Below are 27,806 nucleotides of genomic sequence, written 5' to 3'. Positions count from 1 at the left end.
AAAGGCTGATTATGCTCTGAAGCGCTTTAAAGGAAACAGAACAACAGCACGTACCTTGGTCTTTTCTGCACCGTCCCAACAGTTTTCTTAGCAGTTCTGACCTAGTTTGTCCTTCACGGTGCACAACCAACCTGTGGAAGGCAGGACCAGGCATCTTTCAGGGTGGCAGGCCGTCACATCTGACAGATGGGTCCTCCAGATCGCCGAGCAGGGCTCTGCCCTACCATTCCTTTCCAACCTACCTCAGCTTCCGACCACGTCAGAGCAGCTTTTGGAGGAGCACCTATCCATCTCCTTTCAAGAAGTGCAGACTCTACTGGCCACAGGGGCCATTGAGTAATTGGCAGGCTTCTCAAGAAGGGAGAGTTGCTAATACTGCTGTTTCCTTATGCAGTAGAAGGACATATCCCTTCATCCTATTTTAGATCTTCCCCCTCTGAATCTCTTCCTCTTAAAAGACAAATTCAAAATGCTCACTTTGGCCCAAGTTCCTGGGATTTGGGTGACTAGATGGTTACCTTGGATCTGCAGGAGGCATACTTTTATGTGCCCGACCTGCAGTCCCACAGACTTTATCTGCAGCTCATGGTCGACCAGGAGCATTTTCAGTTTGCTATGCTTCCATTTGGCCTTACCAATGCTCCTCTGGTTTTTACGGAAGTGATAGCGTGGGTCACAGCCCATCTTTGGAGGTTCGGGATACCAGTTTTCCCCTAACTTCCTGACTAGATGTTAAAGGAGGATTCACCACAGTCAGTCATCGACCACCTCCAGATGACGACGAACCTCCTTATATAGCTGGGGTACTCAATCAATGAATTAAAGTCATACCAAACTCCTTCGCAGATGCTTCCATTTAGGGGAGCTGTTCTGTATACTGTGTAGTTCTGGGCTTTTATTTCATCGTAACGAGTTCAGGACATTTGGGCTATGATTCAAATGTTCCAGCCTCAGTCCTGAATCTCGGAGAAGGCAGTTCCGAAACTTCTTGGATTGTTGGCCTCATGCATTCTGCTTGTCCCCCTCACCAGGCTGCATACGCGGGCTATGCAGTGGAAGCTAAAGTCTGAGTGAGCTCAGCACCAAGGAAGCCTGTCGGATATCATCCACCAAGATGTGCAGTGGTGATTGCTTGACCGCACCCTAACCAATGCAGACCCCTCTCCCTTCCCCACGAGTGCTGGCAGCGGTGACAGATGCTTCTCTGCTTAGCTGGGACTGGCATCTGGCCGAGTAAGGGATCACAGATTTCTGGAGGAAACTCCGGCTCCACATACTTGACTCCTTTGCAGGGGCTTCCTTTTATATGAGCTGTTCGGAACACAGTGCCATTCAGGGCCTTTCTGCCAATGCAGCAAGTCTAGGACTTTTGGGCTATGATTTTAACGATTCAGCCTAAGTCCTAGAACTCTGTGAGAGCAGTTCTGTGAGAGCAGCTCTGAGACTTCTTGGCCTGTTGGCCTCATGCATCCTGCTTGTCTCCTTTACCAGGTTGCACCAGGTTGCATGTGCAGGTTCTGTAATGGGATCTGAAGTCTCAGTGGGACAACACCAAAGAAACCTGTCGGATAGCATCCAGGTTTTGGACGAGACTGCACATGATCTGCAGTGGTAGCTGCTCGACTGCACTCTGACCAGTGCAGACCCCTTTCCATTTCTTTCCTTTGTTGGTGGGAGTGTAAGGGATCAAAGGTCTCTGGAGGAAGCCTGGCTCCACGTCCATTTGTTGGAGCTGCGGTTGGCGTTGAAGGCCCTTTTGACGTCCATCAGGGCAAAGATGGTACAGGTTCTCACAGACAACACCACTGCCATGTGGTCCTGCAATGGGCAGGGTGAAGAGGGGCCCTGGGTCCTGTGTCAAGAGGCACTACGCCTCTGGAGTTGGCTGGAGCACCAGGGCATTTCAATGATTGTGAACTACCCGACGGAATCTTTGAAATCCAGGTTGGACAACCTTATCCAGTGACACCTGGCAGATCATGAATGGCAGTTATATCCTGAGGTGGTGCAGCACATCTTCAATCTTCAATCAGTGGGGAGAGCCCTGGCAGGATTTTTTCACCACCATCGAGAATGTGAAATGTCAAGACTTCTTAGCGCTGGAGTTCCCAAGAACACTCTTTATAAGAGGTGCATTCAGGCTAGAGTTTAGCATGGGACTCCTGTATGCTTTTCAACCACTGCCTCATCTGCTGAGAGTTCTGAATAATATCAGGAATGACCAAACCCAATCATCCTAGTGGCTTGATATTATCTTGATAGTGGGCCAGGATAGTGTGGCACCTGGAACTTCTGGCCATGAGCCTTTGTACTCCGATCAGGCTACAGCTGAAGTAAGATTTATTATCGCTGCAACAGGGCAGGAGTCTCCACCCAAACCTGCACAATCAGATTGAGCAACAGTTGCTGACTGTGTATCAGTCTGCCACCTTAGGTTGTGTATGTCATCCTCGCTGTAGTGCGTTCATCTACAAAGTCGATCTACGCTGGATGCTGTTGCAAATTTGTGGCCTGGTGTGGAGAACTTAACACGGACTTAACACGGACCCCTTACAAGACAATTGTTGGTTGTTTTATTGTTTGTTTTGTCTTAGGCCCAGCAAGGTCTTGCAGTGCGTACTCTTAAAGGTTATTTGTCTGCCCTTTCAGCCCTTTTGCGTTTGCCAGACACACATTCCCTCCCAAACCATTTGTAATATCACAGTGGGATATTCATTTTTTCTTATGCACACCCCGTTCAGATCCATGTACAACTGCTCACTGCTCCTTCTCACTCTCAGAATATTATTTGTCATTGTGACCAATTCAGCTTGTCATGTGAGTTGTCTCTATCTGCGCAGCGACCCTATACTACTTTTTTCCAAGACTAGCTAGTGTTCAGGACCAGGGAGGTCTTCTTACCAAAAGTTGGGTAATCCATCACCCTCCTAACTTTCTTTGCTACATATCATGCCTTGAAAGACCAGGAGAAACTCTGTCAGTTGGTTTTGAAGACCATCCAGTGGGATTTTCTGGAGCAAAGGAAGAGAAGGCGGTGCAGAAAGTACTCAGTCACAATGGATAGTCCTCTGTCTTAAGACCTGCTACACATTGGCTTGGTCAAGAAGCAGCTTCCGGGAGGACTTGAGGGCTCATTCCACCAAATGAAAGTCTGCCACCGCTGCTTTGGCAAGCTCAGTACCTGTTCTTGATATCTTTCGGGTTGCTATGTGGGTTTTCAGTGCACATGTTCCGAAAGCACTAGTGCCTTTGACAGTCAGGTCCAGTGGGTCAGTATTTCTCCCATTCACTTCTGCAGAACTTGTTTGTCTCAGCCCACTTCACAGACACTCCACCTTTGCTTTGGTATCTATTCTAAAGGTGAGGGATCTGCAGTTAAGTAGCCATAAGAAGAACAAGCTACCTCCGGAAAAAAGTCTTTCTGATGTATACTCTATCTAACCACAGATTCCTCACTGCACTCCCTCCTCCACGTTCTATGAAGTGGTCTCCTTTCCCTTTGTCTTGGATAGTTATATGCTACTCATCTGGGGGTCCTCATCCGAGGGTATTGAAAGAGTCAGGTAGGAAACTGATGTCGGTGTGCATAGGTGAATCAAGACCAATGCGAAGCTGCACAAAGCCACTTAGTGGTGCGAGAGAGCACTGCCATGAAAACCTACAGATCCAGTCTGGTATCTGGGGGATATTCTAAAGGTGGGGAATCTGAGGTTAGATAGAGTATTTACCAGAAAGAGTATTACAGAAGGTATGAAACTAGTTCTTCTTGTATTCTATTTCTGCCTCAATGTCCCCTTCGCATGAGGAGGGGACAGCTGGTAAGTGGAGATTGTGACAATGTAATTATCTTAAGCCCACAGATGACATTGGCCTTACAGTGATGGTTAAAGAAGGACAATGTATTTAAAGGTCAGACCCTGTCATGGGCTAGACCATACATATACTTAACAATAGATGTGTCTCTGTTGTGATTGGGTGCACAGATTCAAGATATGCATGTCAATGATCAGTGGTCCAAAGAAGAGTCTCTACTCCATATTAACCTGGTTAAAGTCACAGCAGTTGCATTGGCTCTCAACAGTGCAAGCCTCTCAAGTCATGGTTTTACTGGACTGTGCCAGAACCATATATTATATTCTCAAACTGGGAGGAACAAGATCCCTCCTGCTGTCACAAAAAATTCAGAGGCTATGGCTGTGGGCCATCAAACACAATGTGGATCGCTCAGCGGCGCACATGCCAGGTATTCAGAATGATGTGGCAGATAACCTGAGCAGACAGTACTCAGACAACCGCAAATGGGAGATAAGACAGCAGAGAATTAGAAAGGTTTTTGGGCACTCTAGTTGATATGTAAGTGAATATATTATACCAATCCAGTTTTTGTAGGGTGCAAGTGGGTATCACCCTCTGATTCTTGGCGTGAATCTAATAGTACAAAGTTCAGCGTTGTCTCGACTGGAACAACGTCCCCACACTGCACTCCGGGGGGTGACCACCCTCAGACAAATTAATCCAATTTGTTCGAAATCAAATGTCAGATTGCAAGTGGTTATATAATTAGTTTCCTTTTATTTAGGACGTTGTGTTGCATCACACATATATATCATGTTAATTTTGTATGCATGGAATACATCTGTCATATTTTTTATGAATCCTAATGCATTTCAGGGCGGTGCCCTTCATCAGGGAAATCATTCGTCTTGTGTCGTCCCGGTTCACATATCCGTATCCTGAATGATCTTGTGGGGCTGTTTGTAAATTGACAAATGGTACCTCTTCTGAAGAACTAAAATGTTCCAAAATCCACGCACAGGCCAATGCCTCTCTTTCAATTATTGGATATTTCGCCTCTGTAGGGGATACGGCTCTTGATGCAACCAAAATAATCTTTTCATGACCATTAAACATTTTCTGTGAAAGAATCGCACCTAGTCCTTTATTAGTAGCATCAGTTGTCAAACAACATTCTTGGTTAGGGTCAAGGCAACTTAAAGCATTCACATTATTCAATTCAGCCTTAATCCTCGTAAATTCTTTATCACATTCATCCGTCCATTCAAATTTTGCATTCTTTTTCAGTAGTGAGCGTATATTGTACCTTGCTAGCAAAATTGGGTGTATACTTTGCATAATATTAAGTCATTCCCAAAAAGGATCTAACCTCATCTTTTGTACTCGGAGCAGGTGATCCTACAATAGTATTTACAAGTGAAGGTTTTGGTTCAACACCATCTTTGCTTATGGTATGTCCTAAGTATGATACCTCTCTCTCCGCAAACTTACATTTGCTGAGTTCTACACTTAACCCAGCACTCTGTAATATTTCTAACACTTGATTAAGAAAAACATCATGTTCTTCCCTGCCAGTGCCTGCAACAAGTATATCATCCTGAAAGAAACTCACGCCTTTTACTTCTCCAAAAAGCCTGTGCATCAGTCGCTGAAAAACAGCAGCGGCTGAAGCAAGGCCAAATGGCATACGTCTGAATTGATAACACCCAAAAGGTGTGATGAATGCAGTGAGTTTCTTTGATTCTGATGACAAGATAACCTGGTGGTAGGCTGCTGATATGTCTATGGTTGAAAACCAACTAGCCCCTCTGAGTGAAGAAACCATTTCATTAATTTTAGGTAGGGGAAACTTCTCAATGACGATGTTATTGTTTAAATGTCGTAAATCAATACATAAACGGATTTTTCCATTGCTTTTGCGTGCGACGACAACTGGAGATTCAGAGCTTTCCACTTCCTCAATCACACCCTTACTTAACAAATCTTGCAACTCCTTCTTAACTTCATCCCTTATCAGTAAAGGAATTGGTCTTACTTTATGAACTTTGGGTTCAGCATGTTCTTTTAGTACCATCTTATGTTCAAATCCTTTAAGTGCTCCTAAACTTTTCCCAAAGACACCAGGAAATTTTACTGTAAAAGAATCGCCCAATTTGCTAGTTTCATCCATTATGAGTACTTTTTCCTCACTATTTGGATCCAGGATGATGTGCAAGTTCTTTTGGTCTAACCAACCAAGTACGGATGGACCGTCTTCTGCTACATACATTTTACCTCTTGCTGACCTCCCTTTGAACAAAATGGAGAGCCATCTGAACCCAAGCATATTAATATTGCTTCTCTAGTGAAACTTACTTGGTTCACATCAGTTGGACACAAATCTTCTCCAATTTTCTCCACAAATTTCTCCTTCCACACAGCCTTATTAATGATAGTGTATGGTGATTCCGAATCAGCATACACACTTACAGTTACACCACCAAAAGACACCTCACATATGGGTTTACCTTTCACAGACTCATTCGTGACATTAATAACATAGTTTCCTTGTAAATTTTTTACACAACTATCATCATTATTCACACCCTCCTTGGTGTCTTCTTCACCTTTCCATACATATTTTACACTACCCCGTTTACGGCACATTTTACTAAAATGGCCCCTTAACGCACATATGCCACATCTTTTTTTTAATGCAGGACAGTATTTGCTAAATGCTAAATGTTCCTTGCTATCGCAGCGATAGCATCTTCTTTCTTCAGGTTTCCTTTCTTTTTCTGTGTTCTTTTGTGATTGGTTCACCCAGCGTCCTATGGTTTGTTGATTATGACTTCTATTTAAGTTCTGTAACTTGAAAACACCATTTGGATGCTTTTCCGATTCTTTCACAACTGTAGCACATCTTCCTGACATTTCTGATATTCTCATTATGGCCAGAACATCCTCTAAAGGCGCATCTCCATTGACCCATAATCGGTCTTGTATTGAGGAATTATTATTATTCATAACTAGTTGGTCACGTATGAGATCGTCATGCAGATCTCCAAATTTACAATCTAATGCCAGTCTTTTTAGATCGTCTAACCATTCATCCACAAGTTCTTCTTTGGTTTGTTTGCTTTGGAAGAATTTATGGCGAACTACTCCAATAAAGACCTTAGGAGCGAAATACTTGTCAAGGTCTCTCAATGCCGCTTCAAATACATTCACATCACCATCATTGATCTTGTTCATACGTGAATATGTTTTTAGTTCAATAGGGCCCAAGGAGTGAAGCAGTAATCTTTTTTTTTATTCAGGTTTCATCTTACCAGCCTCATCAACTGCTTCGATATAATTCTCGAAATATTCTTTCCATTCAACCCATTTTATAGTGGGTTGTGATCCTGTTACCTAAAAGGCATGTGGAGGACTTATACTAAAATGTTGTTGAGCCATAACTTCTTCCTCACTATGTACAGCTTGATCTCCTTGATCCATATACAACTTGTGACAACTCAACAATATTCCTTCTCACAGTAAAGATATATTCATAATATTTAATGCTTCTGTTTAAAAAAAAAAATTGTTTCCCCGGCTTCCTCACCTGTGCTCGACGATTCGCTTCCAATTGTTTACTTAATACACTTCAGTTGTTCTTCTCCCCCTTTTTTAAAATTTATTTTCGTGGCTGGAGAAGCGCTCAGAGTTCCGATGCCCTTTAGTCAGCTTCAGCTTCTAACTCTGCCGATTCGGCTCTAAGATGGCCGCCATGCAAGTTCACGCTGCGTGACCCCACGCGATGACGTACAGGGAGTATTGCGCATGCCTCAGCCACTGCCGCATTCTATTTCTGCATCTGCGCATATAAGATTGTATTGCGCATGCCCCAGACAATGCAGCACCAGGTTTGACGTCCGCGCACGACGATCGAATACTGCCGCCACTTAAAAGATGCAGGCTGGGCGGTTTCTGAACGATCGTCTACTCCCAAGTAAGATAACTTTTCCTTACCTAAGGCAGTTTCCTTGATGGTCGGGTTACAAGTAATTCCTCCTCTAAAGTACAGTTCCAGACACCATTAACATTTTCTTTGTGACTGTTCCGATCCGTGAAATCCTTAAGTAGTTCCACAAAATTATGAGAAAAAAAAATACTCTTTTCTTTGATATCGAGGTGAAGGTGGGTATTCCGGTAATCGTCGCTAATTGTAATGATGGAATTGAAGCGAATGTAGGAAGAAGATTTATTGAGTAAATCTCTAGAACAGGTGAGCGCCAGGTAACACAACTTCTGCTCCAGGACGCCAGTGCAACTGACTCCTGAATTAGAATCTAAACAAGAACCTAGCGAGTTTCCACGTCTCGCTCATTAGCATGAATTAAAGGAACATAACAATATGTAATAAACAACATACAACACACAGTTTCGACATGCCCGGCCCCACTACACTCTGATTGACAAGACCGTGTCTTTGCCTCGGAGCCACTCTCCAGAGCTCCAACAGCGATTGCGGTCGGACTCTGACCAGAGCCAACCAGCTTTTGATCCTGACACTTCCCCTGACACGGGCTGGGTTCTACCCCTTGCTCTTTCACGGAAGAGCCAGCTTAATTTGCCATGGCCATTCTAGGAGCGGCTGAGGTCCTAGATTTGCAGTTGCCTTGTGCTTAGGTAAAACCCAGCGTTCTCATGAAAGTATTATAACCTGAGCAGACCTCATCTGAACCTCTACTGCCTTTCAGTGAAGCCCTGACCAGCGCCCTCATGGGCACTTCAGCTAAACGCTGCTAAGGCCCACCTGTGAATAGACAGGTGGCAGGTCTTCACAGACCCGCTCCGGGTGACCTTGCTATCCTGATCCAGCACCCTGTTCCTGAGAGTGTTGTTGTACAGGCCTTAACTAGCTTGGTTGACACCAATTCCTTTCCTCCCTAACCCCCTGCCTGCCCAAACAAAGAGTAAAAAAAAAACTGAGGCATTTGGGTTGAAGGTGTTTTCATCAGTTAGCCTAACCCTCAGGCCAGCAGGTCAGGCAACGCCAGCAGTTTGCTAGGAAGATACTCCCATGTTTTACGTGACTTGGCCTTTGAGATCAGCCAGTAGCCCCAGAAGAGTTTCTCGTCAGCTTGGCATAGACCTTTCAACATAGCAGCTAAATTCCTCATGCGGTCAGGCTTCGACACAAGCGAATGCTCAGGAAGAGCGGTTGGCATTAGATTGGTGCCTGGAAATCCACAGGCTTTTCAGGTGACTTTCAGGTGCCACTCATAGATATGCCTTTTGATGGGTCTCCCCTTTTTAGCGAGAATGCCAACTCCAACTTCAAGCATTTCAAATACAGCAGAGCCACTGTAAATTCCCTCTGTCTCTCCACACCTGCAAGTCAAGTTTTATTGTTTTAGTTAATTAAAGCCATAACAATTTTACAAAATGATACGAATACATTACATTTTACTGATGTCTTTTGAAATAAGCCTAAAAGAAGGTACAATTCTTCAAGTCGTGCAACCATTTCCTTCACAGGTAAAATTCTAAAAGGAGACAGGGATAAACTATTCTCAACTTTGATAGACAGAAGCTAGCAATCTCCTACCATGGCTATAGCTTGCCTGCATCCTAAAATTTGTGGTAAGGGTAACAGCTTTTATACAACCTAAAATGGCGCAATTTAAAGTGCATAATGGGGACATTTCCATTCTGACAGGTAAAAGACGATAGGGGATTTGGAAAGTATAAATTAAGGTGCGTTATGAAATGCGATAAAATGGCAGACAATAAAACAACAATTTAAAATGTATGCTGGCTAGCCATCAAAAGTGTTCCATTCATCAGTCTTTTCTAAGTATTCCTTTGGATGTGTTTCATCAGCGTGCAAAGGATGTTTTGGGCTACTCACTGCAAGCTATTTCCAAAAACGTGATACATTTGCAGTCTAGTTGTGGGTTGCAAGGATTGAGACAAGCTATTATGGTTACCATGCATGAATGTATATATCTGGTGTTGAAACTGATCTTTAAGTATTGTGGTCTGGGCTTCTCAGTCCTGAGCAGATGCAAATCAGATGATGAGGTCCTATTTCCTATCATTGCAGTGCACTGCTGGGCTGGTGTATTTCCATGTAGGCATGGTCGCTAACACTGGTATGTTAACCATACGTAAGGACAAGAGTCTGCATTTTATACGTGTTGGGAAAGGAATTGACGTGTATGGGGCAGGGGACAGATTGGTGTAGTACTTTATTACCATCCATGCATGCAAACGCGTGCTGAATTGGTCCTCCAACAAGGAGATCATTGTTGTGGTTCTATTAGTTCCCCTTTTGGATGTATCATACGTGGAACTTTATGCCCATAACTCTGTGAGACCCAGTTGCTTGATGGAGGTATACATGTACTTATGGTGTTCTGATGATCAATTATTTTGAAGTTGACTATAAGGCTTGATTTGAGGATCTTGGATACAGCTGATTTTGAACCAAATTTTATAGCTCTTCTAGCTAGATCTTGTTTAGTGAGGCCGAACTCTAGGCAAATTTGTGCAGGGGAGGAGTTTTGTGATAGGTTGAATACTTGCCTGAATGTATTTTGTCCACTACTTCTGCATCCTGACCCCTCATCACCACGCTTGCATAGGTTATTGTTGGCAGTTACTTCGAGGCAATTACAGTTAGGATTGGCTGAAGTGACGGGCCATTTAACGTCCTTGCCAGAGCGATAAAGTAATGGGTTAGAGCAGTTCCCTTTTGCTTAATATATTGTTTTTATTGAGTGATGGTTCCTCTTGAGTCGAGGTATAGGCCCAGGTATTTGTAATGTGTCACTGACTCAAGGTGAGTTTCATTTAATAGGAATCTTTCTGCATGGCCCAAAGAGGTGGTAATCGACGTTGTTTTAGTTCTTGCAACATTTACCTCCAAGTGATTATTTTGTGCATAACAAGCGAGTCATTTTAGTGATTTCTTTCAAGCCCACTTTGGTTTGGCTGAATAATACAATATTGTCTGCATAAGATAAGTGGGTAAGACGGAGAGGGCCCTAGCGGGGAGGGTGGGTATGTCCCTGGTCCAGCGCAATTGAGAGATCTGCCATAAAAAGGTGTGGTGCTAACACACATCCTTGCTTTAGTCATTGATGTGTAGGTATCATTCTAGACAATCTTGTGCCTTCTCCAAGTTTTATTTTTACCCAGGTATCCGTGTACAACACGCAGATGGCTTGCAGTAATGTCTGGTAGGCCCCACCCTTTCCCTTTGAGCCACAGCAATTGGCGATTGATGTGATCAAAGGCAGCCTTGAATTCTATAAAGTCCAGATGTTGTTTATGTTTAAAATGCTTGCACTGATCTAAAATAATAGCAGTGGTCAGTATTGCTAGTGGTAGGCAGTTTGGGCCAGGGGCACCATCACGGCGTCCTTTGGATAGAATTTTGCAAACTGATGTCTGAGAGTATGTTTTCATCTTCGCTTGAGCCAGAGGAAAGGGATGTGGAAAGTGATTCCTGTTGATTGTGTCTGAGAGGATATTGGCTGTGATGCTGTTGATTTTTTGAGAAAGTGGTAATGATGGAAGAGATCGATGTTGATTCCGAGATATTTATGTTGTTTATGGTTTTATCTGCTCCCTTGAGACATTTGCACAAGATTTTGGTAGAGCTCAATCTTAAAGCTACAGATTCACCCCTGCTTTGTTCCTTGATAAGATGTTTAAGAAATCTGATTCAGGTCCTTGGGTCTTTCAGTGGAGTATTCAGAATCGATGGAAGCAGTCCCATCTGGAGGTGTTTTGGGATGTGCTAGATAAATCGAGGTGATGGATTTTCTGGGAGATCGAGTGAGGCGCTTCTTGCGCCCCACAGAACTGATTTCGCTGCTTTCCCTAATGAAGCTCACACCTGCAAGGCAGTATTCTCAACACTTTCACCCCTTTTAAGGCATCACTAGAGGCTTTACCTACAGGCAGAGTCAAGGTCCACCACACCAACGGCAGGCTCCCAACCCTTTCGGGGTTAGGGTCGGGGAAACAGAAGCAACGTCCAGGCTTGTAGAGACAGTGAACCTGGTAGCCTCTCCAGCAGCCAAGCCGCTTTCGTTTGCCCTTAGCTGCACACTGCAATCCAGTGGGAGGCAGGATCAGTTATTTTTTTCATGGGTAACATCTGGCGGGTTGGTCATGCACATGCAACAAGGCGACACACTGCCATCCTTTGTTTCCTGTCACATCTTCCACCCTCATCACAGCGGCTTTGGAAGGACCATTTGTCCAATTTGCTACAAGATGTTCAGGCTGTTTTGGAGAAAGTAGCCATAGAGAGGGTTTTGTCTTGCTTTAGAGCTTCGACCTCTCAATTTCTTCCTGTGGAAAAACAAATTAAGATGCTCACACATGTGCATGTTCTGTCTGCTCTGGTTCCAGAAGACTGGATGGTGGCATTTGATCTGTAAGTTGCCTATTTGTATATCCCTCTTCTGCTGGATCAAAGGAGCTACCACTGGTGCAAATAGGGCCATGAGCATTTTGTTTTCTGTGCTCCCATTTGGCCTCATCAATGCCCCTCGGTGATTACAAAGGTGATGGCAGTGGTTAGAGCATACCTTTGGCGGTCGGGGTTACCAATTTCCCCCTATCTTGACAACTGGCTGTTGAAGGTGGTCTCACCACAGAAACCCATGGACCTTATTTGCATGACAATGAACCTCCTTAGATTAATTGGGTTCACGATCAATGCACCAAAGACACACCTGACTCCTTTGCACAGGCTCAATTTCATCAGAGCCATCCTAAATTTGATGGCTGTCATGGTGTCTCTCCAGATCAGCAAGTTCAGGACATTTGGACTATGATCCTGATGTTTCAGCTTCAGTCCTGGGTCTCAGTGAGGTCGCCTCAGAGGCTTTGTGATGTACTGGCCTCATGCTGGGTGACCATGCCAAATGTCACATGCAAGTTCTGCACTGGGATCTAAAGTCTGTGGACACAGCACCTAGAGACTCTATTAGATTCCATCCTGGTTGTGGAGGAGACTACAAAACATCTGCTGTGGTGGCTGCTAACTGCATTTAGACTAGAGGAAGACCTGTCTCCTTACCCCCGACCAGGGCTGACTGTGGTGACAGATGGGTTGGGGAGGCCATCTGGGAGAGGTGGAGATCACAGGACTCACATACATTTGTTGGAGTTGTGGACCAATTGAAAACCTTATTGCCATCTATCAAGGGGAGGCTGGTTCAGGTCCTTTCAAACAACACCACTGCCATATTATATTTCAAAAGCCATGGTGGGGTGGGGTTCTGGGCTGTGTGCCAGGAGGCCCTGTCCATCTCAACCTGGCTGAATTGTCAGGGCACCTCTCTGATCATACACTACCTGTTGGGATCTTTAAATGCCAGGGAAGACAAACTCAGCTGCTGTTGTTCAGCAAATCATCAATGGCAGCTATGCCTGGAGGTCATCCCCTACCAATGGCTAAATTCTTTGCCACTGCCAAACATTCAGTGTCAACACTTTCGTACATTGGAGTTCCCAAGAAGGCTCTCTCTCTGAGATGTATTCCGCCTGGGGTGGAATGCAGGACTTGTGTGCTTTCCTGCCGCTGCCTCTCCTGCCCCGAATTCTTAAGATGGTCAGGAGCAACTTTGTGCAAGTCATCCTAGTGGTTCTAGATTGTGCTAGGAGAGTCTGGTACCCAGAACCTCTGGGCATGAGCGCCTGTTCTCCCATCAGGCTTGGGCTTTGTGAATATCATCTGCCACAGCAGCAGGGTCCTGCATTCAGGCTTGTACAATCTATACCTCCATGCATGGAGATTAAACTGCAGCAGTTGACTGTATTAAATCTACTCTCAAACTATGGTCACTAGGAGAAGGGATCTTCTCCAGGGCCGGAAGGGCGGAGAGAGGCTCCTAGTGGGGATACATCCTCCCAACTCAAGTACAATTCCAACACAAGTATCCCACTTAGATTAGAGGCAGTTGGGCATTAATCAAAACCTCCCATGGTACCAACCTCTCAAGCGCGGGAAAGAAAGCAATTCTTTTGTGTTAAACAACCCTCACACACTCTAGTAGTGTCCTGCTTCATCATCGGGTTCACCCTGACTCCTAAAGGTCAGTGTAGGCTCTACTATGTTTCAGGGAGCACTTAAGAGAAAATGACCAGGGGGTTTAAAAATTTAAAATCCTCCTATGGCTGCAGATATCCCTTTATTCGCAGAACCATAGGGGATATTAAAAATTGAAAAAAGAATTTTAAAAAATGTGAAGCAGTTGTTGCCCTGAAGAAAGTCCAGGGCCCTTATGTACCATTTTTTGAGGACTGAAACATGTCGGCACTAGGGTCATAGGTCGATTACTTCCTTGCGACCCCCCTTTTTTTCCATTTTTAATATCCCCTACAGTTCCGCGAATAAAGGGATACCTGGAGCCGTAGGAGGATTTTTAATCTTTAAACCCCCTCGCCATTTTCTCTTAAGTGCTCCCTGAAATATGGTCAAGCCCACCCCGACCTTTAAGAGTCAGGGTGAACCCTATGATGAAGCAGGACACTACTAGAGTGTGTGAGGGTTATTTACCAAAAAGGAATTGCTTCATTTCCCGTGCTTGAGCAGATGGTACCCTGGGAGGTTTTGATTAATGCCCAACTGTATTAAATCTACCTCACAAAGTTTTGGATGTTATCCTGGCTGCCAGGTGTCCTTCTACAAAATATGTTTATTCCGGATACTGGGATAGGTTTATGACTTTATGTGGCACCCGAACAACGTACTTAATGCAGGCCATACTGTTAGATGTGTTACTGTTTGTTTTGTCTTCGGCCCAGAAAGGACTTGCAGTGAACACTGTTTAAGATTATCTATCAGCCCTTTCGGCCTTTTTACCTTCAACAAAGTAACCATCCTTGTTCAACTCAACTGTTTTGATGCATTTTCTCAATGCTATGGTCCACGTGTTTCATCCTAAACATTTGTGATGCCACAGTGGGAAATTAATTTGGTCCTACTTTCCTTATGTGTAGCTTTATGAGCTGGTACTCAGCTGTTCCATACGCTTCCTAACCCTGAAGAAAGTCTTTCTCACTGTAATGACCTCAGCTTCTCGCATGAGTGAGCTTCAAGCTTTCGTCGTCTATATGCTGTACACCACCTTCTTTCTGGACAGATTGGTGCTGAGGACCACAGCAGGCTTTCTATCAAAAGTCGTGGCCCCTTTTCATGTTAGACAATCTATCAATCTTCTGCTGTACTTCATCTGGACTCGCCTGTGAATGAAGAGGAGAGACTTTATCGTTTGGACCCCAAAAGAGTGCCTAGCTTTTGCATCAATCAAACCAAACACCATCAGATGGACACTCAACCTTTTGCAGGATTCCTCAGGTCTAAGAAAAGCAAGGCAGTGCAAAAGAGGACCTTATACATATGTATAGTCCTCTGCATCAGATCTGGTGTTAGCCAAGATGCAGCTTCAGAAGGATTGAGGGTCCTCTCCACCATTGCCAATGCTGCTACCTCTGCAATGGCATGCTGAGTCCTGTCCCAGACATTTTTCAGGCTGCTACGTGGGCATCAGTATACGAGTTCACAAAGCTGTATTTGCTCCACAGGCATGTATGACGTGAAGGACATTTTGGTCTGAGTCTTTCCACATACACACCACAGAGGGAAGTACTTCTTGGGTATCTATTCTTAAAAGTGAGGAATCTGCACTTAAAAGTATCGATTGGAAGAACAAGTTACTTAACCATCTGTAATGGTCTTTCTTGTTGATACTGTATCTAACTGCAGATTCCTCACTGCCCTCTCTTTTCCCCATTCTGTCCAATGACGTCTTTTCCATCTAAAAAGGTCCCAAATTGGAGATATGCACACTAGCATGAACAATTTTATTTGGTTTGTCTAAGGGTACAGAAAGTGTCCAGAAAGAAACTACTGTCAACGCGCTTGAGTGGCGCCTATATGCATCTCCCTCCTTCACTACCGGGCGGGGTTTATGTGAAGCCACACAATGTCACCTACTGGTGCATAGGGGCTATGCTGAAAAATCTTCAAGATCCAACCTGGTGCCATAGGTTATTCTAAAGGTAATAATTCTGAAGTTACATGGAATATCCTTCAGAAAGAGCATTAAGTAGCTTTTTCTCTATGAACAAAAACAGTAGATTGTGGGTCAACGAACTAGCTCACCGTTCTCAAAAATAAGATGCAGGACCACTTGACCCACTGTTGCGTCTCTCTGTACTGCTGCTTCTAAGCAGTAGTGCTGAGTAATGGTGTGTTCTAGGTTGCTGTCCTGCACATGTCCACTATAGACTGAAAGAACTTTAGGCCTTTCAGTTCTAAATCTACCTCTTCTTTAACCTCACCCTCTTGTCACCCTCGATACTGCTTCTGGCCTAATCACCTAGCAATTAAACTTTTATCACATAAAGAATTAACTGGCTATCCACACCAATAAACCACCATTCCTGGAAAAAGAAAATCTTTTTAATCTGACCCATTTTCAACCAGGAATAATGGTACAAAACATTCTCAAAGTTAAGAAACATTTAATCTGAAAGAGACTATTAGTTATAGATTCCTTACCTTAGAATTACCCTCAGGCGCCAGACTGGACCCAGAGAAACTGTTTCGTAGCAGTACACTTGCACGTCAATAGGTGGCGTCGGTCGACTCAGCGTCTGTTGTCAGCATCGTGGTTGCCGGGATGATGTTGCGGTATCTACTTAGATGCCGCCCTCGTGCGCTGACGTCAGTTCTTTTTTTTTCGCGCCAGCCAGTGCAGATCTGGAGAGAGCGGTACCTCAAATCACTTTTTGATTGAGTTTTTGCGACTTTTGATTACATCTTTTTTGAGTCGATCGACTCTTGGTGCACGGGGGGATGTCACGTTGGACCGGCTTCAAGGCTTGTGACTCCTGTCACAAATTGATGTCGATCACGGACTCACACCTCGTGTGCCTTTGGTGCCTGGAGCGCGACCATGACCCAAAGTCGTGCTCTGACTGCCGGGCCATGAACCCAAAGTTTTTGCGGGAGTGGTCTTGAAAGCTTCTCGAGGCCTGGCTGTCCACTCCGCGCCGTTCGAGGTTCTGGTTGAGAGGGAGGTTGCGGGATCGGTCGCAGAGCCACCACCACCACTCATCATCGAAGTCTTCATCTTCGGGTAGGTCGAAGCACAAGAAGACGGCGAAGAAGCATCTTTGCTCTTTGCGTTCTCCCCGTCCGTCGGCCGATGCGATGTGGGAAGCGGAAGGTAGTCGTCCGGCTCTGCCTGCAGATCCTGTTGGGTTGACTCCGGCCTTCCCTCCCTTTCCGGGACCTGGAGCGACCCCTGGCTAGCTTCGAAGCTTTTATGAAGCCTTGCACTCCATCTTCAGGCAACCCAACTCCACTGGCGCGCCTTCGGGCCCCACAGACTCGGTTGGGGTTCTCTAGGCCTTCGAAGCTGGCGGCTTTGGCTCCGGCACCGCAGGGCCCCCAAGGATCCAGGCCTGGATCCTGATCAGCGCTAGTCGACCTCGTGACACCTCCTCCAGGGCCAAATCCAGTGACAACACCTCCCCCGCCGCCGGTTGTGTCCCCAGATGGCGTCGGGCCCTGGCCTCCCACTCATTGAGGACACGGAGCCAAACCGATGTCGTCTGACGTCGGGACTTGCGCCGACCGGTACTTTGTACCCCTGTTCTCCCCTGATATATCCTACCACCCTGAGTGGCTACCAGGAGAGGGTGAGGAGGACTGGAAGAAGTCTGTGGAAACTCTTGCAGACCTGTTAGAGGAACCGGACTGTAGATAGAAGTTGGGTGGCACCAGTGGTCTGGATACCTCCCCAGACATTGGCATGCTTTCTCCGCCTACCGTGGCTACGGAGGAAGGGGGCGTCTTACGCAGTGGTGTTGCGTAGGGCAGCCGAGGCCCACACCTCGAGCTTCCTACAGTGGTGGTCAGGACTAACCTCCTGACCAAGGTGCTTCAGCCTGCAGCAGCCTCTTCGAAGCCCCTGCTGCCTTCAATGAGGCCCTTAGGGACATCCTTCTGGACACTTGGTCCAGGCCCAACACAGGGGCGCCTGAGGACAGGATGACTGCCCGACGCCACCGCCCGGCCCCTGGCGACCCCATTTTCCTCTCTTCCCATCCTACCCCAGAGAGCTTGGTAGTCCAAGCCTCCACATCCAAAGGCGCATTCCCTAACGCACCACCTGTTAGGGAATCCGAGAAGCTGGACCACCTTGGGAAGAAGATGTTTTCTTCTTCCAGCTTGGGACTATGGTCGGTGAACACCGCATGTCTATTGGGACGTTTCTCCCAATCTGTTTGAGACACGGTTGTGCAGGTGCTGCCACAGTGCCTGGAGGAGGCCTGGGCCATGGTCTTCCGTGCTGTTGCGGCAGGGAGAGACACAGCGAAGTTCGCCATCCGGTGTGGGTTGGACACTGCCAACTCACTGGGCAGGACGATTTCCATGTCGATAGCACTGAGATGCTGTGCCTGGTTGAGATCCACTGGCTTCTTGGGTGACGCCCAAGCAACGCTTTTGGACATGAACTTTGATGGCCGTCGCCTGTTTAGCGACAGGGCACACAGTGTGCTCAAGCGCTTTAAGGATTCTAGGGCTACGGCCAGATCCTTAGGCCTTGCTTCCACCGCCCACCCAGTGCAGTCTGCTTTTCGCCCCTTTCGTGGCTACGGAAGGGGTGCCCCACCACGTTCCACCCATAGCCACAGGCCTGTGTAAGTTGCCTGGCCTCTGCGCGGCCGGGGACGTGGGACGTGGATCCCACTGCCGTGGGTCAGAGGGCCAGCGGGTGGGCCTGTGACCAGCACCCCCTCTGCAGCAGCCTCCAAACCCTCCTATACCGGCCTTTCAGGCCCATCAATCGCCAGTGGGCTGCAGGATTCGCCATCACCTCCCCCACTGGTGAAACATCACGTCGGACAGGTGGGTTTTGCAGATAGGCTACTCCCTCCCCTTCAAGACTACCCCTCCATCCATGTCACCTCAATTCCATTGCATGCCGGAGGATCACTTGAACCTTCTCCACCAGGAAGTTGCAGCTCTCTTAGCCAAGAGAGCCATCAAACGCGTCCCTGTGCCAGAAGTAGGTCATGGTTGCCATGCACAGTCCTTTCTAGTACCCAAGAAGGACAAGGGACTGCATCCTATCTTGGACCTCAGGGATGTCAACTGCTTTCTCCGGAAGGAGAAGTTCAAGATGTTGTCTTTGGCTTAGGTTCTGTCTGCCCTCGACCCTGGAGACTTGATGGTAGCGTTGGACTTGGAGGACGCCTATTTCCACATCCCCGTCCTGCCAGCCCATAGGCGTTACCTATTGTTCACGGTAGGCCACGAGCATTTTCAGTTCACCGTGCTCCCCTTTGGCCTTACCAGCGCCCCTTAGGTGTTCAAGAAAGTGATGGCGGTGATCGCAACTTATCTGCGCAGATCAGGGGTTCCAGTCTTGCCCTATCTCGACGACTGGCTGTTGAAGGCGGGCTCGCTCCAGGCAGTCATCTCCCAACTCCAGACTATGGCGGACCTCCTGCATTCACTGGGGTTCTCTGTTGACGTGCCAAAGTCACACCTGAGTCCCTCTCAGAAGCTCCTCTTCATCGGAGCGGTTCTAGACACGATGAGGTTTCGGGCTCATCCTCCTGAGCAGCGAGTCCGGGATATTCAGGCTATGATTCCGATCTTTTAGCCTCTATCCCGGGTTTTGGTCAGAATGACCCTGAGGCTGGTGGGCCTCATGGCCTCCTACATCCTGCTGGTGGATCATGCCAGGTGGCATATGGGGGCCCTGCAGTGGGACCTGAAGTTCCACTAGGCACATCAGGGTAATGTTTCCGATTGCGTCCAGATCTTGGAGGGCACTGCACACCAACTGCAGTGGTGGCTAACGAACCAGGATAGGGTCAATGGCAGATCCCTCTCCCTACCCCAACCAGAGTTCACAGTAGTGACAGATGCATCACTTCTGGGATGGGGCGGCCACATGAGTCCGGGCTCCACATCAATCTTCTGGACCTCCGGGCCATTCGTCTTGCACTTGAGGCATTCCTTCTCTCAGTCCGGGGAAGAGTAGTGCAGGTGTTCACGGACAACACCACCGCCATGTGGTACTGCAACAATCAGGGCGGGGTGGGGTCGTGGACCCTATGTCAAGTGACCCTTCGCCTCTGGACATGGCTGGAACATTAGGGCATTTCCCTGGTGGTTCAACACCTGGCAGGTTCATTGAACCCCAGGGCGGACGAACTCAGCCGCAGGTGCATGATGGATCACTAATGGCGTCTTCACTCGGAGTTGGTGCAAGGTCTCTTTCAGCAGTTGGGAGAGCCTTGTTTAGATCTATTCGCCACCGAAGAGAATGGGCAATGTCAGCAGTTCTGCGTGTTTAAATTTCCAAAGCGGCACTCACTCAACAACGCTTTTTGTCGTGAGTGGAGTTGTGGTCTTCTATATGCCTTTGCGCCTATACCACGTCTGCCCAGAGTGCTCAATAAGATCAAGCGCGACCGGACCCAAGTCATTCTTGTGGCTCCGGATTGGGCACTAAGAGTCTGGTATCCCGAGCTGTTACAACTGGCCATCGATCCTCCGATTCGACTGCCTCTTCGGGAGGATCTTCTGTCGCAGCAGCAGGGGACGGTCCTCCACCCGAGCCTGTCCAGCCTCCACCTCTTTGCATGGAGATTGAGCAGCGACTGTTGACAGCCTTTGACCTTCCTCCCAAAGTCTCTAATGTTATCTTGGCAGCCAGGCGTCCCTCCACTAAGACGGTATACGCCTGCAGATGGAACACTTTTATGGCATAGTGCACAGCAAAGTCTGTGGACTCCCTCTCTGCCCCTCTTTCTGAGGTTCTTTGGCCCCTCAGGGCTCTGCTCTGGGCACACTTAAGGGCTATCTCTCAGCCATCTTCGCCTTTCTTCGGCTGCCTGATCAGCCTTCACTTTTCAAGTCCCCTATTGTAAATAGATTTCTTAAGGGCATTACTCACCTCTTTCCTCTTATTCCTTTTGTAATGCCTCAGTGGGACTTGAACCTTGTTCAGGCATACCTTATGTGCGCTCCTTTCAAGCTGCTACATAACTGTCTTCTCAGACTTTTAACTTTAAAGACTGTTTTTCTAGTGACCATCACCTCTGCTCGCAGGGTGAGTGAGCTTCAGGCTCTGTCCTCTAAGCCTCCTTTTCTAGTTGTCCTAAGAACCAGACCTTCCTTTCTTTCCAAAGTGGCTATTTCTTTCCACATTGGTCAAACTATCACTTTGCCCTCCTTCTTTCTGCCTCCACATCCTTCAAAACGTGCTCTGTCTTTTATTCTGGATCGCACAAGACAAGTCCAGGTGGATGACCAACTTATTGGCTATGTGGGTGCGAGAAAAGGTCGGGCCATGCAAAAATGGACCATCTCTCGGTGGGTCATTCTTTGCATTAAAATTATTTGCTACTCTTTGGCAAAGAAGGAGTCTCCAGTGGGACTGCACACCCATTCCAACAGGGCGACGGCAGCCACTACTGCTTTGGGACGTGGAGTCCCCCTTCATGACAGCTGCCAGGCAGCCACATTGGCATCACTGCACACGTTTACCATACACTACTGCCTGGATTCTCTAGTCCGGAGAGACGGCTTCTTTGGCCGCTCTGTTCTCCAGGACTTCCTGGTGTGAACTTACTTTGCAGACCCACCTCCGGGGTTGGTATTGCTGGGGTATCTATTCTTAGTTAAGGAATCTATAACTAATAGTCTCTTTCAGATGAACAAGTTATTTACCCTCGGTAACGCTATATCTGTAAGAGACATATATTAGTTATAGATTCCTTAGTGCCCCACCCATCCTGCCGTTCTGCGAACTGACTTCTAGGGTTAAGGACTTCCTTTCAGGGCCCTAGTTTTGTGCACCACTGGTCAGTGTCTTGCATGGCTCTGCGCTTCTGGTGTGGAATGTCGTGTAAAGAACTGAAGTCAGCGTGCAAGAGTGGCATCTAAGTAGATACCACAATGTCATCTCGGCGACCACAACGCCAACGATGGATGTGGAGCCGACCGATGCCACCTATCGATGCGCAGGGGTACTGCTACAAAAAAAATTCTCCGGATCCAGTCTGACCCTTGGGGGTAATTCTAAGGTAGGGAATCTATAACTAATATATGTCTCTTACAGATATATTGTTACCGAAGGTAAGTAACTTGTTCTTTAAGCTAAATTTGAAACTTACTATGAATTGTCTTCACTTCAGAGGTGAACAATGATTGATGGGCAAACCCCTGCATGTCATGTGGCAGTCATGAATAAATGACTTGTTCATTTTGATATATTATCAACTCATTTCTGTCACCCTACAGCTATTCTTTTATGCTTCATCATTTATGCTACTACTCATTTTATGTTGATGTCTTGTTCTAAGGACTTGTATCAAAAACCTTCACAGTACTCTGACTTGTACAACTTGCCAGCAAAGTTCAACGTTGTTTCCTTTGGTGTCTGTCAAAGCTAAGCCCCCTTGACTGCCTCCTCCCAAGTTTGGTGAGAGAGATTAACTTCAGAGAGTGGGCAGAACAACTTTCTATACGTTACTCCTCTTATCCCAGGTAGATGTTGCTTAAGAAAGGACTAAACTATCTTGTGACTCTGCCTACTTTTTAACACAGCATGCATGCCTTATGACATTCCAGGAGCCCTTACAGTCAAACTTTCACAGTCCAAGGCCTATCCTTGTTAATTTGCCACAATCTACAGAGTTCCTTTTTTGAGGAGCCACAGGCGGTGGCAGGGAAAGGGGTCGGTGGGGGACGGGGGTTGTAGGAGAACATGTAATACATGTTGCTTGACAGTTGCAGAAAATTGAGCCTGATGAGGGTGATGCCAGGTAGCAGACAGTACTACCTTCCAACAAGAAGGGTTCTGAACACCATCTGATGATTAAACCTGTAGCAGTGATTTAACCATTCGGTTTCTGGTAAGAGGCTCTCATTGATCAGGTTTCCAAAGTGAAATTACTAGCTGTAGTGTGTGAGGTACAAGCACCACAGTCTCTGACGTCATTTCACTTTGAGATTTGCTTCCATGTTAAATTCATTAGAATCAGTCTCTGAATTCTAAAGAATCCACAGACATTTTAGATCTTTACCATTGCACCTGGTGTTAGGTACCCTTCTGCCTCTCACTCATGCAGTCTCTTGTGTATATCCTTTGAAGTTGGTGCTCCCCGCATCAAAGTCCCATAGCTGGCTTAAACCATTGTCACTCTTACACTTGCCCTAGCTGTTTTGATACAGATAGCTAGGAATATTGTTTTGTGCTCATTTGATTGAAATGACTTGCCTGCCACCAACTCCAATGGCCAAACCGTGATACTGCGCATGTCTGCCACTATCAGCCCCCTTACTTATTCTCTTTTTATTTCCTTTCTTCCAGCATCTAATGGTCCTCCTGTGATAGTGAAAAAGGAGAAGGACACCGAAGGTCCAGAGAAGAAGGAAGGGAAAAGTGGAGAAGTAATTTGCATAGATGACTGAACAGTACATCTCCTCCTTTCCAAGATTGTGCTCTGCAACACCTTTTGCAAAGTTTCCCTTCCATGGCCTTAAAAACTGGGGCCTCCAGCAAGGTGAACAGCTCCCTTGTCAGCCACCCTCACAGGCTCTTTCTCAGCTTTTGCTCTCCTTGGACCCCTGACCGCGTTCATCTCTCAGCTGTGCAAGAACTGTTGGGCAGTAGATGTGATGTTTCTGTGACAGCAAGCAACATGGCTTACCAAGACAGCAGCACTCTGGACAAGGATTTAGATCAATAGACTATTGCACTGACCAAATGAAACAGTGTTGAGTTTAAGACATGTTTAATGTATGAAAGGAAGAGAAAATCGAAAACAAGCTGACACCTGCCTCTGCAAGGATGTTTTCATATTGCTTTTAATTCTGCCTTGCTTGCCATTCAGACAAGATGTTATTAGACTGTCGCATGCCAGAAGAAACAACCTTTCTGGTGGAAAACTAGTTGCATTATTCAGAAGGTTTAAGGTTTGAGTAACTTCTGCAAAGTTTGCTTTGCAGTTGCTCAAAAATTGCATCTGAAACATGAAGAGAACTTTTTGATATAGCCATTTGGTCTCGATCAGGCAGAATATTGACGCTCCCTCCATCTTCTTCTGCTCCTGTGAAGTTCACAGTTGGTGTTTGGCCTCATGTGAGATTGTGCTCCCTATACATAAGCCACGATGGTGGAACCCCTGGTCTTAGTAGAGAGAATGAGGAACTGCCTTGCCGGGTACTTGCAAGTCATTCACGATTTGTTTTTCCATTGGTCTTTTAAGATGAAGTGGGAAACAGTTATGTTGTATGCTCGTAATTCTTTCACAGTTTGTTTGTCACGGTCCCAGTAATTAGGGATTTTGTTGAGGAACTGAGTGAATTTTTTCACTTTATCAGGAGACTCTTCCTTCCCTCCTTATGAACTTAACAGTGTCCTTTCCATGTTAATAGGTCCCTCTTTTCATCCCATACACAAGGCAGGCCTGCAACACTTCATAGAAAGTGTTTTTTCCTGTGGCTTAAACAATGGCCTGCAACGTTAGTGAGCTTCAAACTTTGTTAGAAGGAACAATATTTGCCCGAAGTAATTTCAGAATTTCATATAAATCAAATGATCTTGGTTCCAACATTCTTTTGGGATTATTCATTCCCAGCAGAAAGATCACGTCATACACCAGACGTAAAAAGTGCTCCGACATACTACTTGGATACGACTAAGGCCATTAGATAAACCGAACAGCTATCTGTAAGTTATGGTGGAATCCACACAGGATTGGCTTTTTAAAACAAACCCTAGCTCGATGGATTTTTTCCTGTGTAATTAGTTACCTGCTACTAGAAGACTAACAGGCCCCTTCCTGGTACGTTTAAGGCTCTTACTACACGTGGCAAAGCAGCTACTACTACTCTGATGCAGAATGTGCCAATTCCAGATATTTACAAAGCACTCATTCGATATCAATGACTCCCAGGGAGATACTGTGGTAGGTCAGGCCTCCTTTCACAGTTGATTTCCTCAGTAACTATATCCCACTGTAGTCCTTGGAACCCTTCCCCAGGGTTGAATGTAATTTTGCTTGCTATTCTGTTCTACTATATATAGATATCGGGGAGAAGGAAACGTTACTCACCTTTATGTCTAGTTCTCTGCCGTGGGTATTTTCTTAGACACCATAAACAACCTTCATGCCTCCCTGTGTCCAAGGGCTTTGGCAAAAGGGCAATGAAGGCGTGAATTCTTCCAATGTATTTCTTCCTTTAAAGCGAATTCTCTCACTGACCCTGTACTGTGTGATGGGAAGGCTTGCAGCCTCTTGGAGTCTACATTTTCTCCTTACTTTGGGGTTTTAAGAACGATTAAGCACACTAGTGTTTTCAGCAAAATATATTGTTATTTGGCCTCATTTTTGATTTGGCTAATTTGATTTGCTTTTTAGAGCAAAAAATTTAGAAAAATGTGGACTCTTATAGTCATATTTTTCTGAAAATAATGTTCTGGAATCCAGTTTATGCTTGGAGATATTCTGCTGTTCATGGATTCAGAGAGAATACCCATGACTAAGAACTAGGATTACAGGGAAGTAGCATTTCTTTCTCTACGTATTCCTCCCATAGGCTATTAAAGATTTTTACAGTCAGCTCTTACCCGCAGAATTGAGCGCTGTTTTGTGTTAAATATATTACCAAGTATAACTAATTAGGATTCCAATTAATAGCTTGCTATTTGTTCCCGAGATTTCCTGGATAAATTCAAAATGTAAACACAAGGAGATGATGGAAGGAGCACTGAAACTTTTCAGACACTCACCCCCAGCCACAGATCTGGGTTGAATCCATCATCATTCTTTAGCTCACTTTGCCACCTCAGTTCAGACCCAGCTATACGCAAATCAGTCTTGACCCTGTGCCTCTTGGCAACAGTCCAGCCCGAACTGCCAAGCCACGTCTTCCCTGAACCGCAAACAAGCATCCTGGGGCCGGTTTCTGGGTAACACCCTTCATCAGCCAGGCTAGTTTGAATCCAGTGGCAAAGTGAGCAAGGGACCCACGTCTGGGCATTCCCTGCCAACTTGGAGCGAAGATAGCAAACACAAGGAGATGATGGACGAAGCTCTGAAACTTTTCAGATACTCACCCCCAGTCACAGATCTGGGTTGAATTTGCTAAATTCAAATTGCTCCTGTGTTCCTTTTAAGCCTCACTTCCCTCATTTCAGTGCAAACCACACTGCATGACAGGTTTAGCTTCTGGTAACAATTGTGTATTTTTAACTGAGTGGCTCACATCAAAATATGTTAACTTATGCCTGAGAAATGTGCCTTTTTCTCATTTGGGCATTGTTTCTTGTTGGCTCAAGGGAAAAAACTTTATCATCGCTAGCAGTTTATGGTGTCATAAGGACAAATATGTGACAAGAAAACAAGAGTATTGTCCTCATCAATATTGTTGATGCAGAAAGACTTTATATCATAGACTACACTATCTTGTATTGCCGAAGACAGAGCTGGTTTCAGCACAGCCCACCATTAACTCTTTAGTCCCATCTTTTTGGCCTGCTAAACGGACAGGTCAGTATTCCGATAAAGCTTTTTTTTTATTTTAAGAAAAAGCAGTTGCCTGATTGTCATGAAAGACCACGTAGATTCGGAGATTTTCAATAAAAAAAACCTCTATCAATTTGAGTTTTTGGCCATCACTCCTCATCCGACCCAACATGGTGCACCAGGAGGCCCAGGAGTCGGAACAGATTTGCAGCACGGCTTTTCAGAACTATGTCAAGCACTTATGATACTGTAATGGAAGACATGGACTTTCGACAGAAATGTATTCCTAAATCTCGCACTCTTTTTCTGTGTTGTACATATAAATTATACTTTTATTTGGAGATTTTCAGTACTTTTTCTGAATTTTTTTCCTTGAGTTTATTTTTATTCTTTTTTTTTGGTTAACTAAAAAATGAAAAAAAATTAAATAAAAATCTGATAAGGGAATGTGCTGTGATTGAATAAAATAAGAAACCAGGGCGGCCAAACACTGTATGTGTTTTGTCTTTTGTTTATTTCTGTTTCTTCGAATGTCAGTGAGGATACAGCAGATGCGACTACTTGCTATGATTCTCAAAATCATCAATCCAGGATTTCATTTACACATTTTCACTATCATAAGGGGTGTGCGAAATTGTGAAAATGTTCTCACAAAATTTTGTGGAATTCCATAAAAATGTCACCAAATTTTGTTTTCGGTGTGTTGCATTACTTTTTTTAAGTGAACATGCACCTTGCAGAAAAATAGCCTCGCAAGATATTGTCAGGAGACTTGGTCGAGCAGACAAGAAATATTGGCTAGATATTTTCTGGGCAAAACACTCTACTTTTTGCATCTCGCTAGACTTTTCTGTGCAAGGTACGCACTCTTTAAAACGTTGTACAAAATCGTGTGATGTAGAATTTGGAGGAATTTCGTGTGCCTTAAAATGTGGCTAACATAATTAAAATTTCACCCAGACTTAATAACAGACCAGCTTTTGCTCAGCCCGAACTTTAAGCTCTAATGGATACTGCTACCCAGGGCTTTAAGTGGGATGAAAAAACTGGGGGTCTCTCAAAGGGGCGTGGTCGAGGTAATTAGAGCGTGGCTTAAAAAGTAAGCTAAAAATCTGTGCTTAGCATAGTGTGTCGCCTGACTGGTATTTTGCTGCTTCTGTCCTTGCATCCAGCTATATAATGCAACAAGTAAAATTACACCTACAACAAGCCAGGACTATTGGCTTTGCCAATGGTTGTTAGTTGCATAAGATAAATAAGCCGCAACTATGGCTTAGTTGTATAGAATATTGAAAATGCTTCAGTTCTGAAATGATGAGACTGTGTAAGATCTTTTTTCAACCTGATGGTGAGGGCAAAAATGGATAGCCCGATAGAGACCCGTCTTAGCACTTGCTTTTTTGAACTGCCGGTGCTGAGCACCCACAGGACCCGCCCCACTTGAAGCCCTGCCA

General features: G+C 45.6%; 1 protein-coding gene across 7 annotated transcripts in view; it reads left to right on the top strand.

The window, feature by feature from the left end:
- Window positions 1–26,857, top strand: part of CHD3 (chromodomain helicase DNA binding protein 3) — a 1,560,957-nt gene extending 1,534,100 nt beyond the window's left edge. For all 7 annotated transcript variants that reach the window (XM_085639027.1, XM_085639025.1, XM_085639026.1 and 4 more), the window contains one exon: window positions 23,193–26,857. In XM_085639027.1, the coding sequence (XP_085495153.1) occupies window positions 23,193–23,293 (101 nt within the window). In that variant the 3' untranslated portion in view covers window positions 23,294–26,857. The remainder of the gene's footprint in view (window positions 1–23,192) is intronic.
- The last annotated feature ends 949 nt before the right edge of the window (window positions 26,858–27,806 follow it).

Source organism: Triturus cristatus, chromosome 12 (assembly GCF_964204655.1).
Source record: "Triturus cristatus chromosome 12, aTriCri1.1, whole genome shotgun sequence".
NCBI classification, from domain to species: domain Eukaryota; kingdom Metazoa; phylum Chordata; class Amphibia; order Caudata; family Salamandridae; genus Triturus; species Triturus cristatus.
This window is presented reverse-complemented; position numbering and strand designations above follow the sequence as displayed.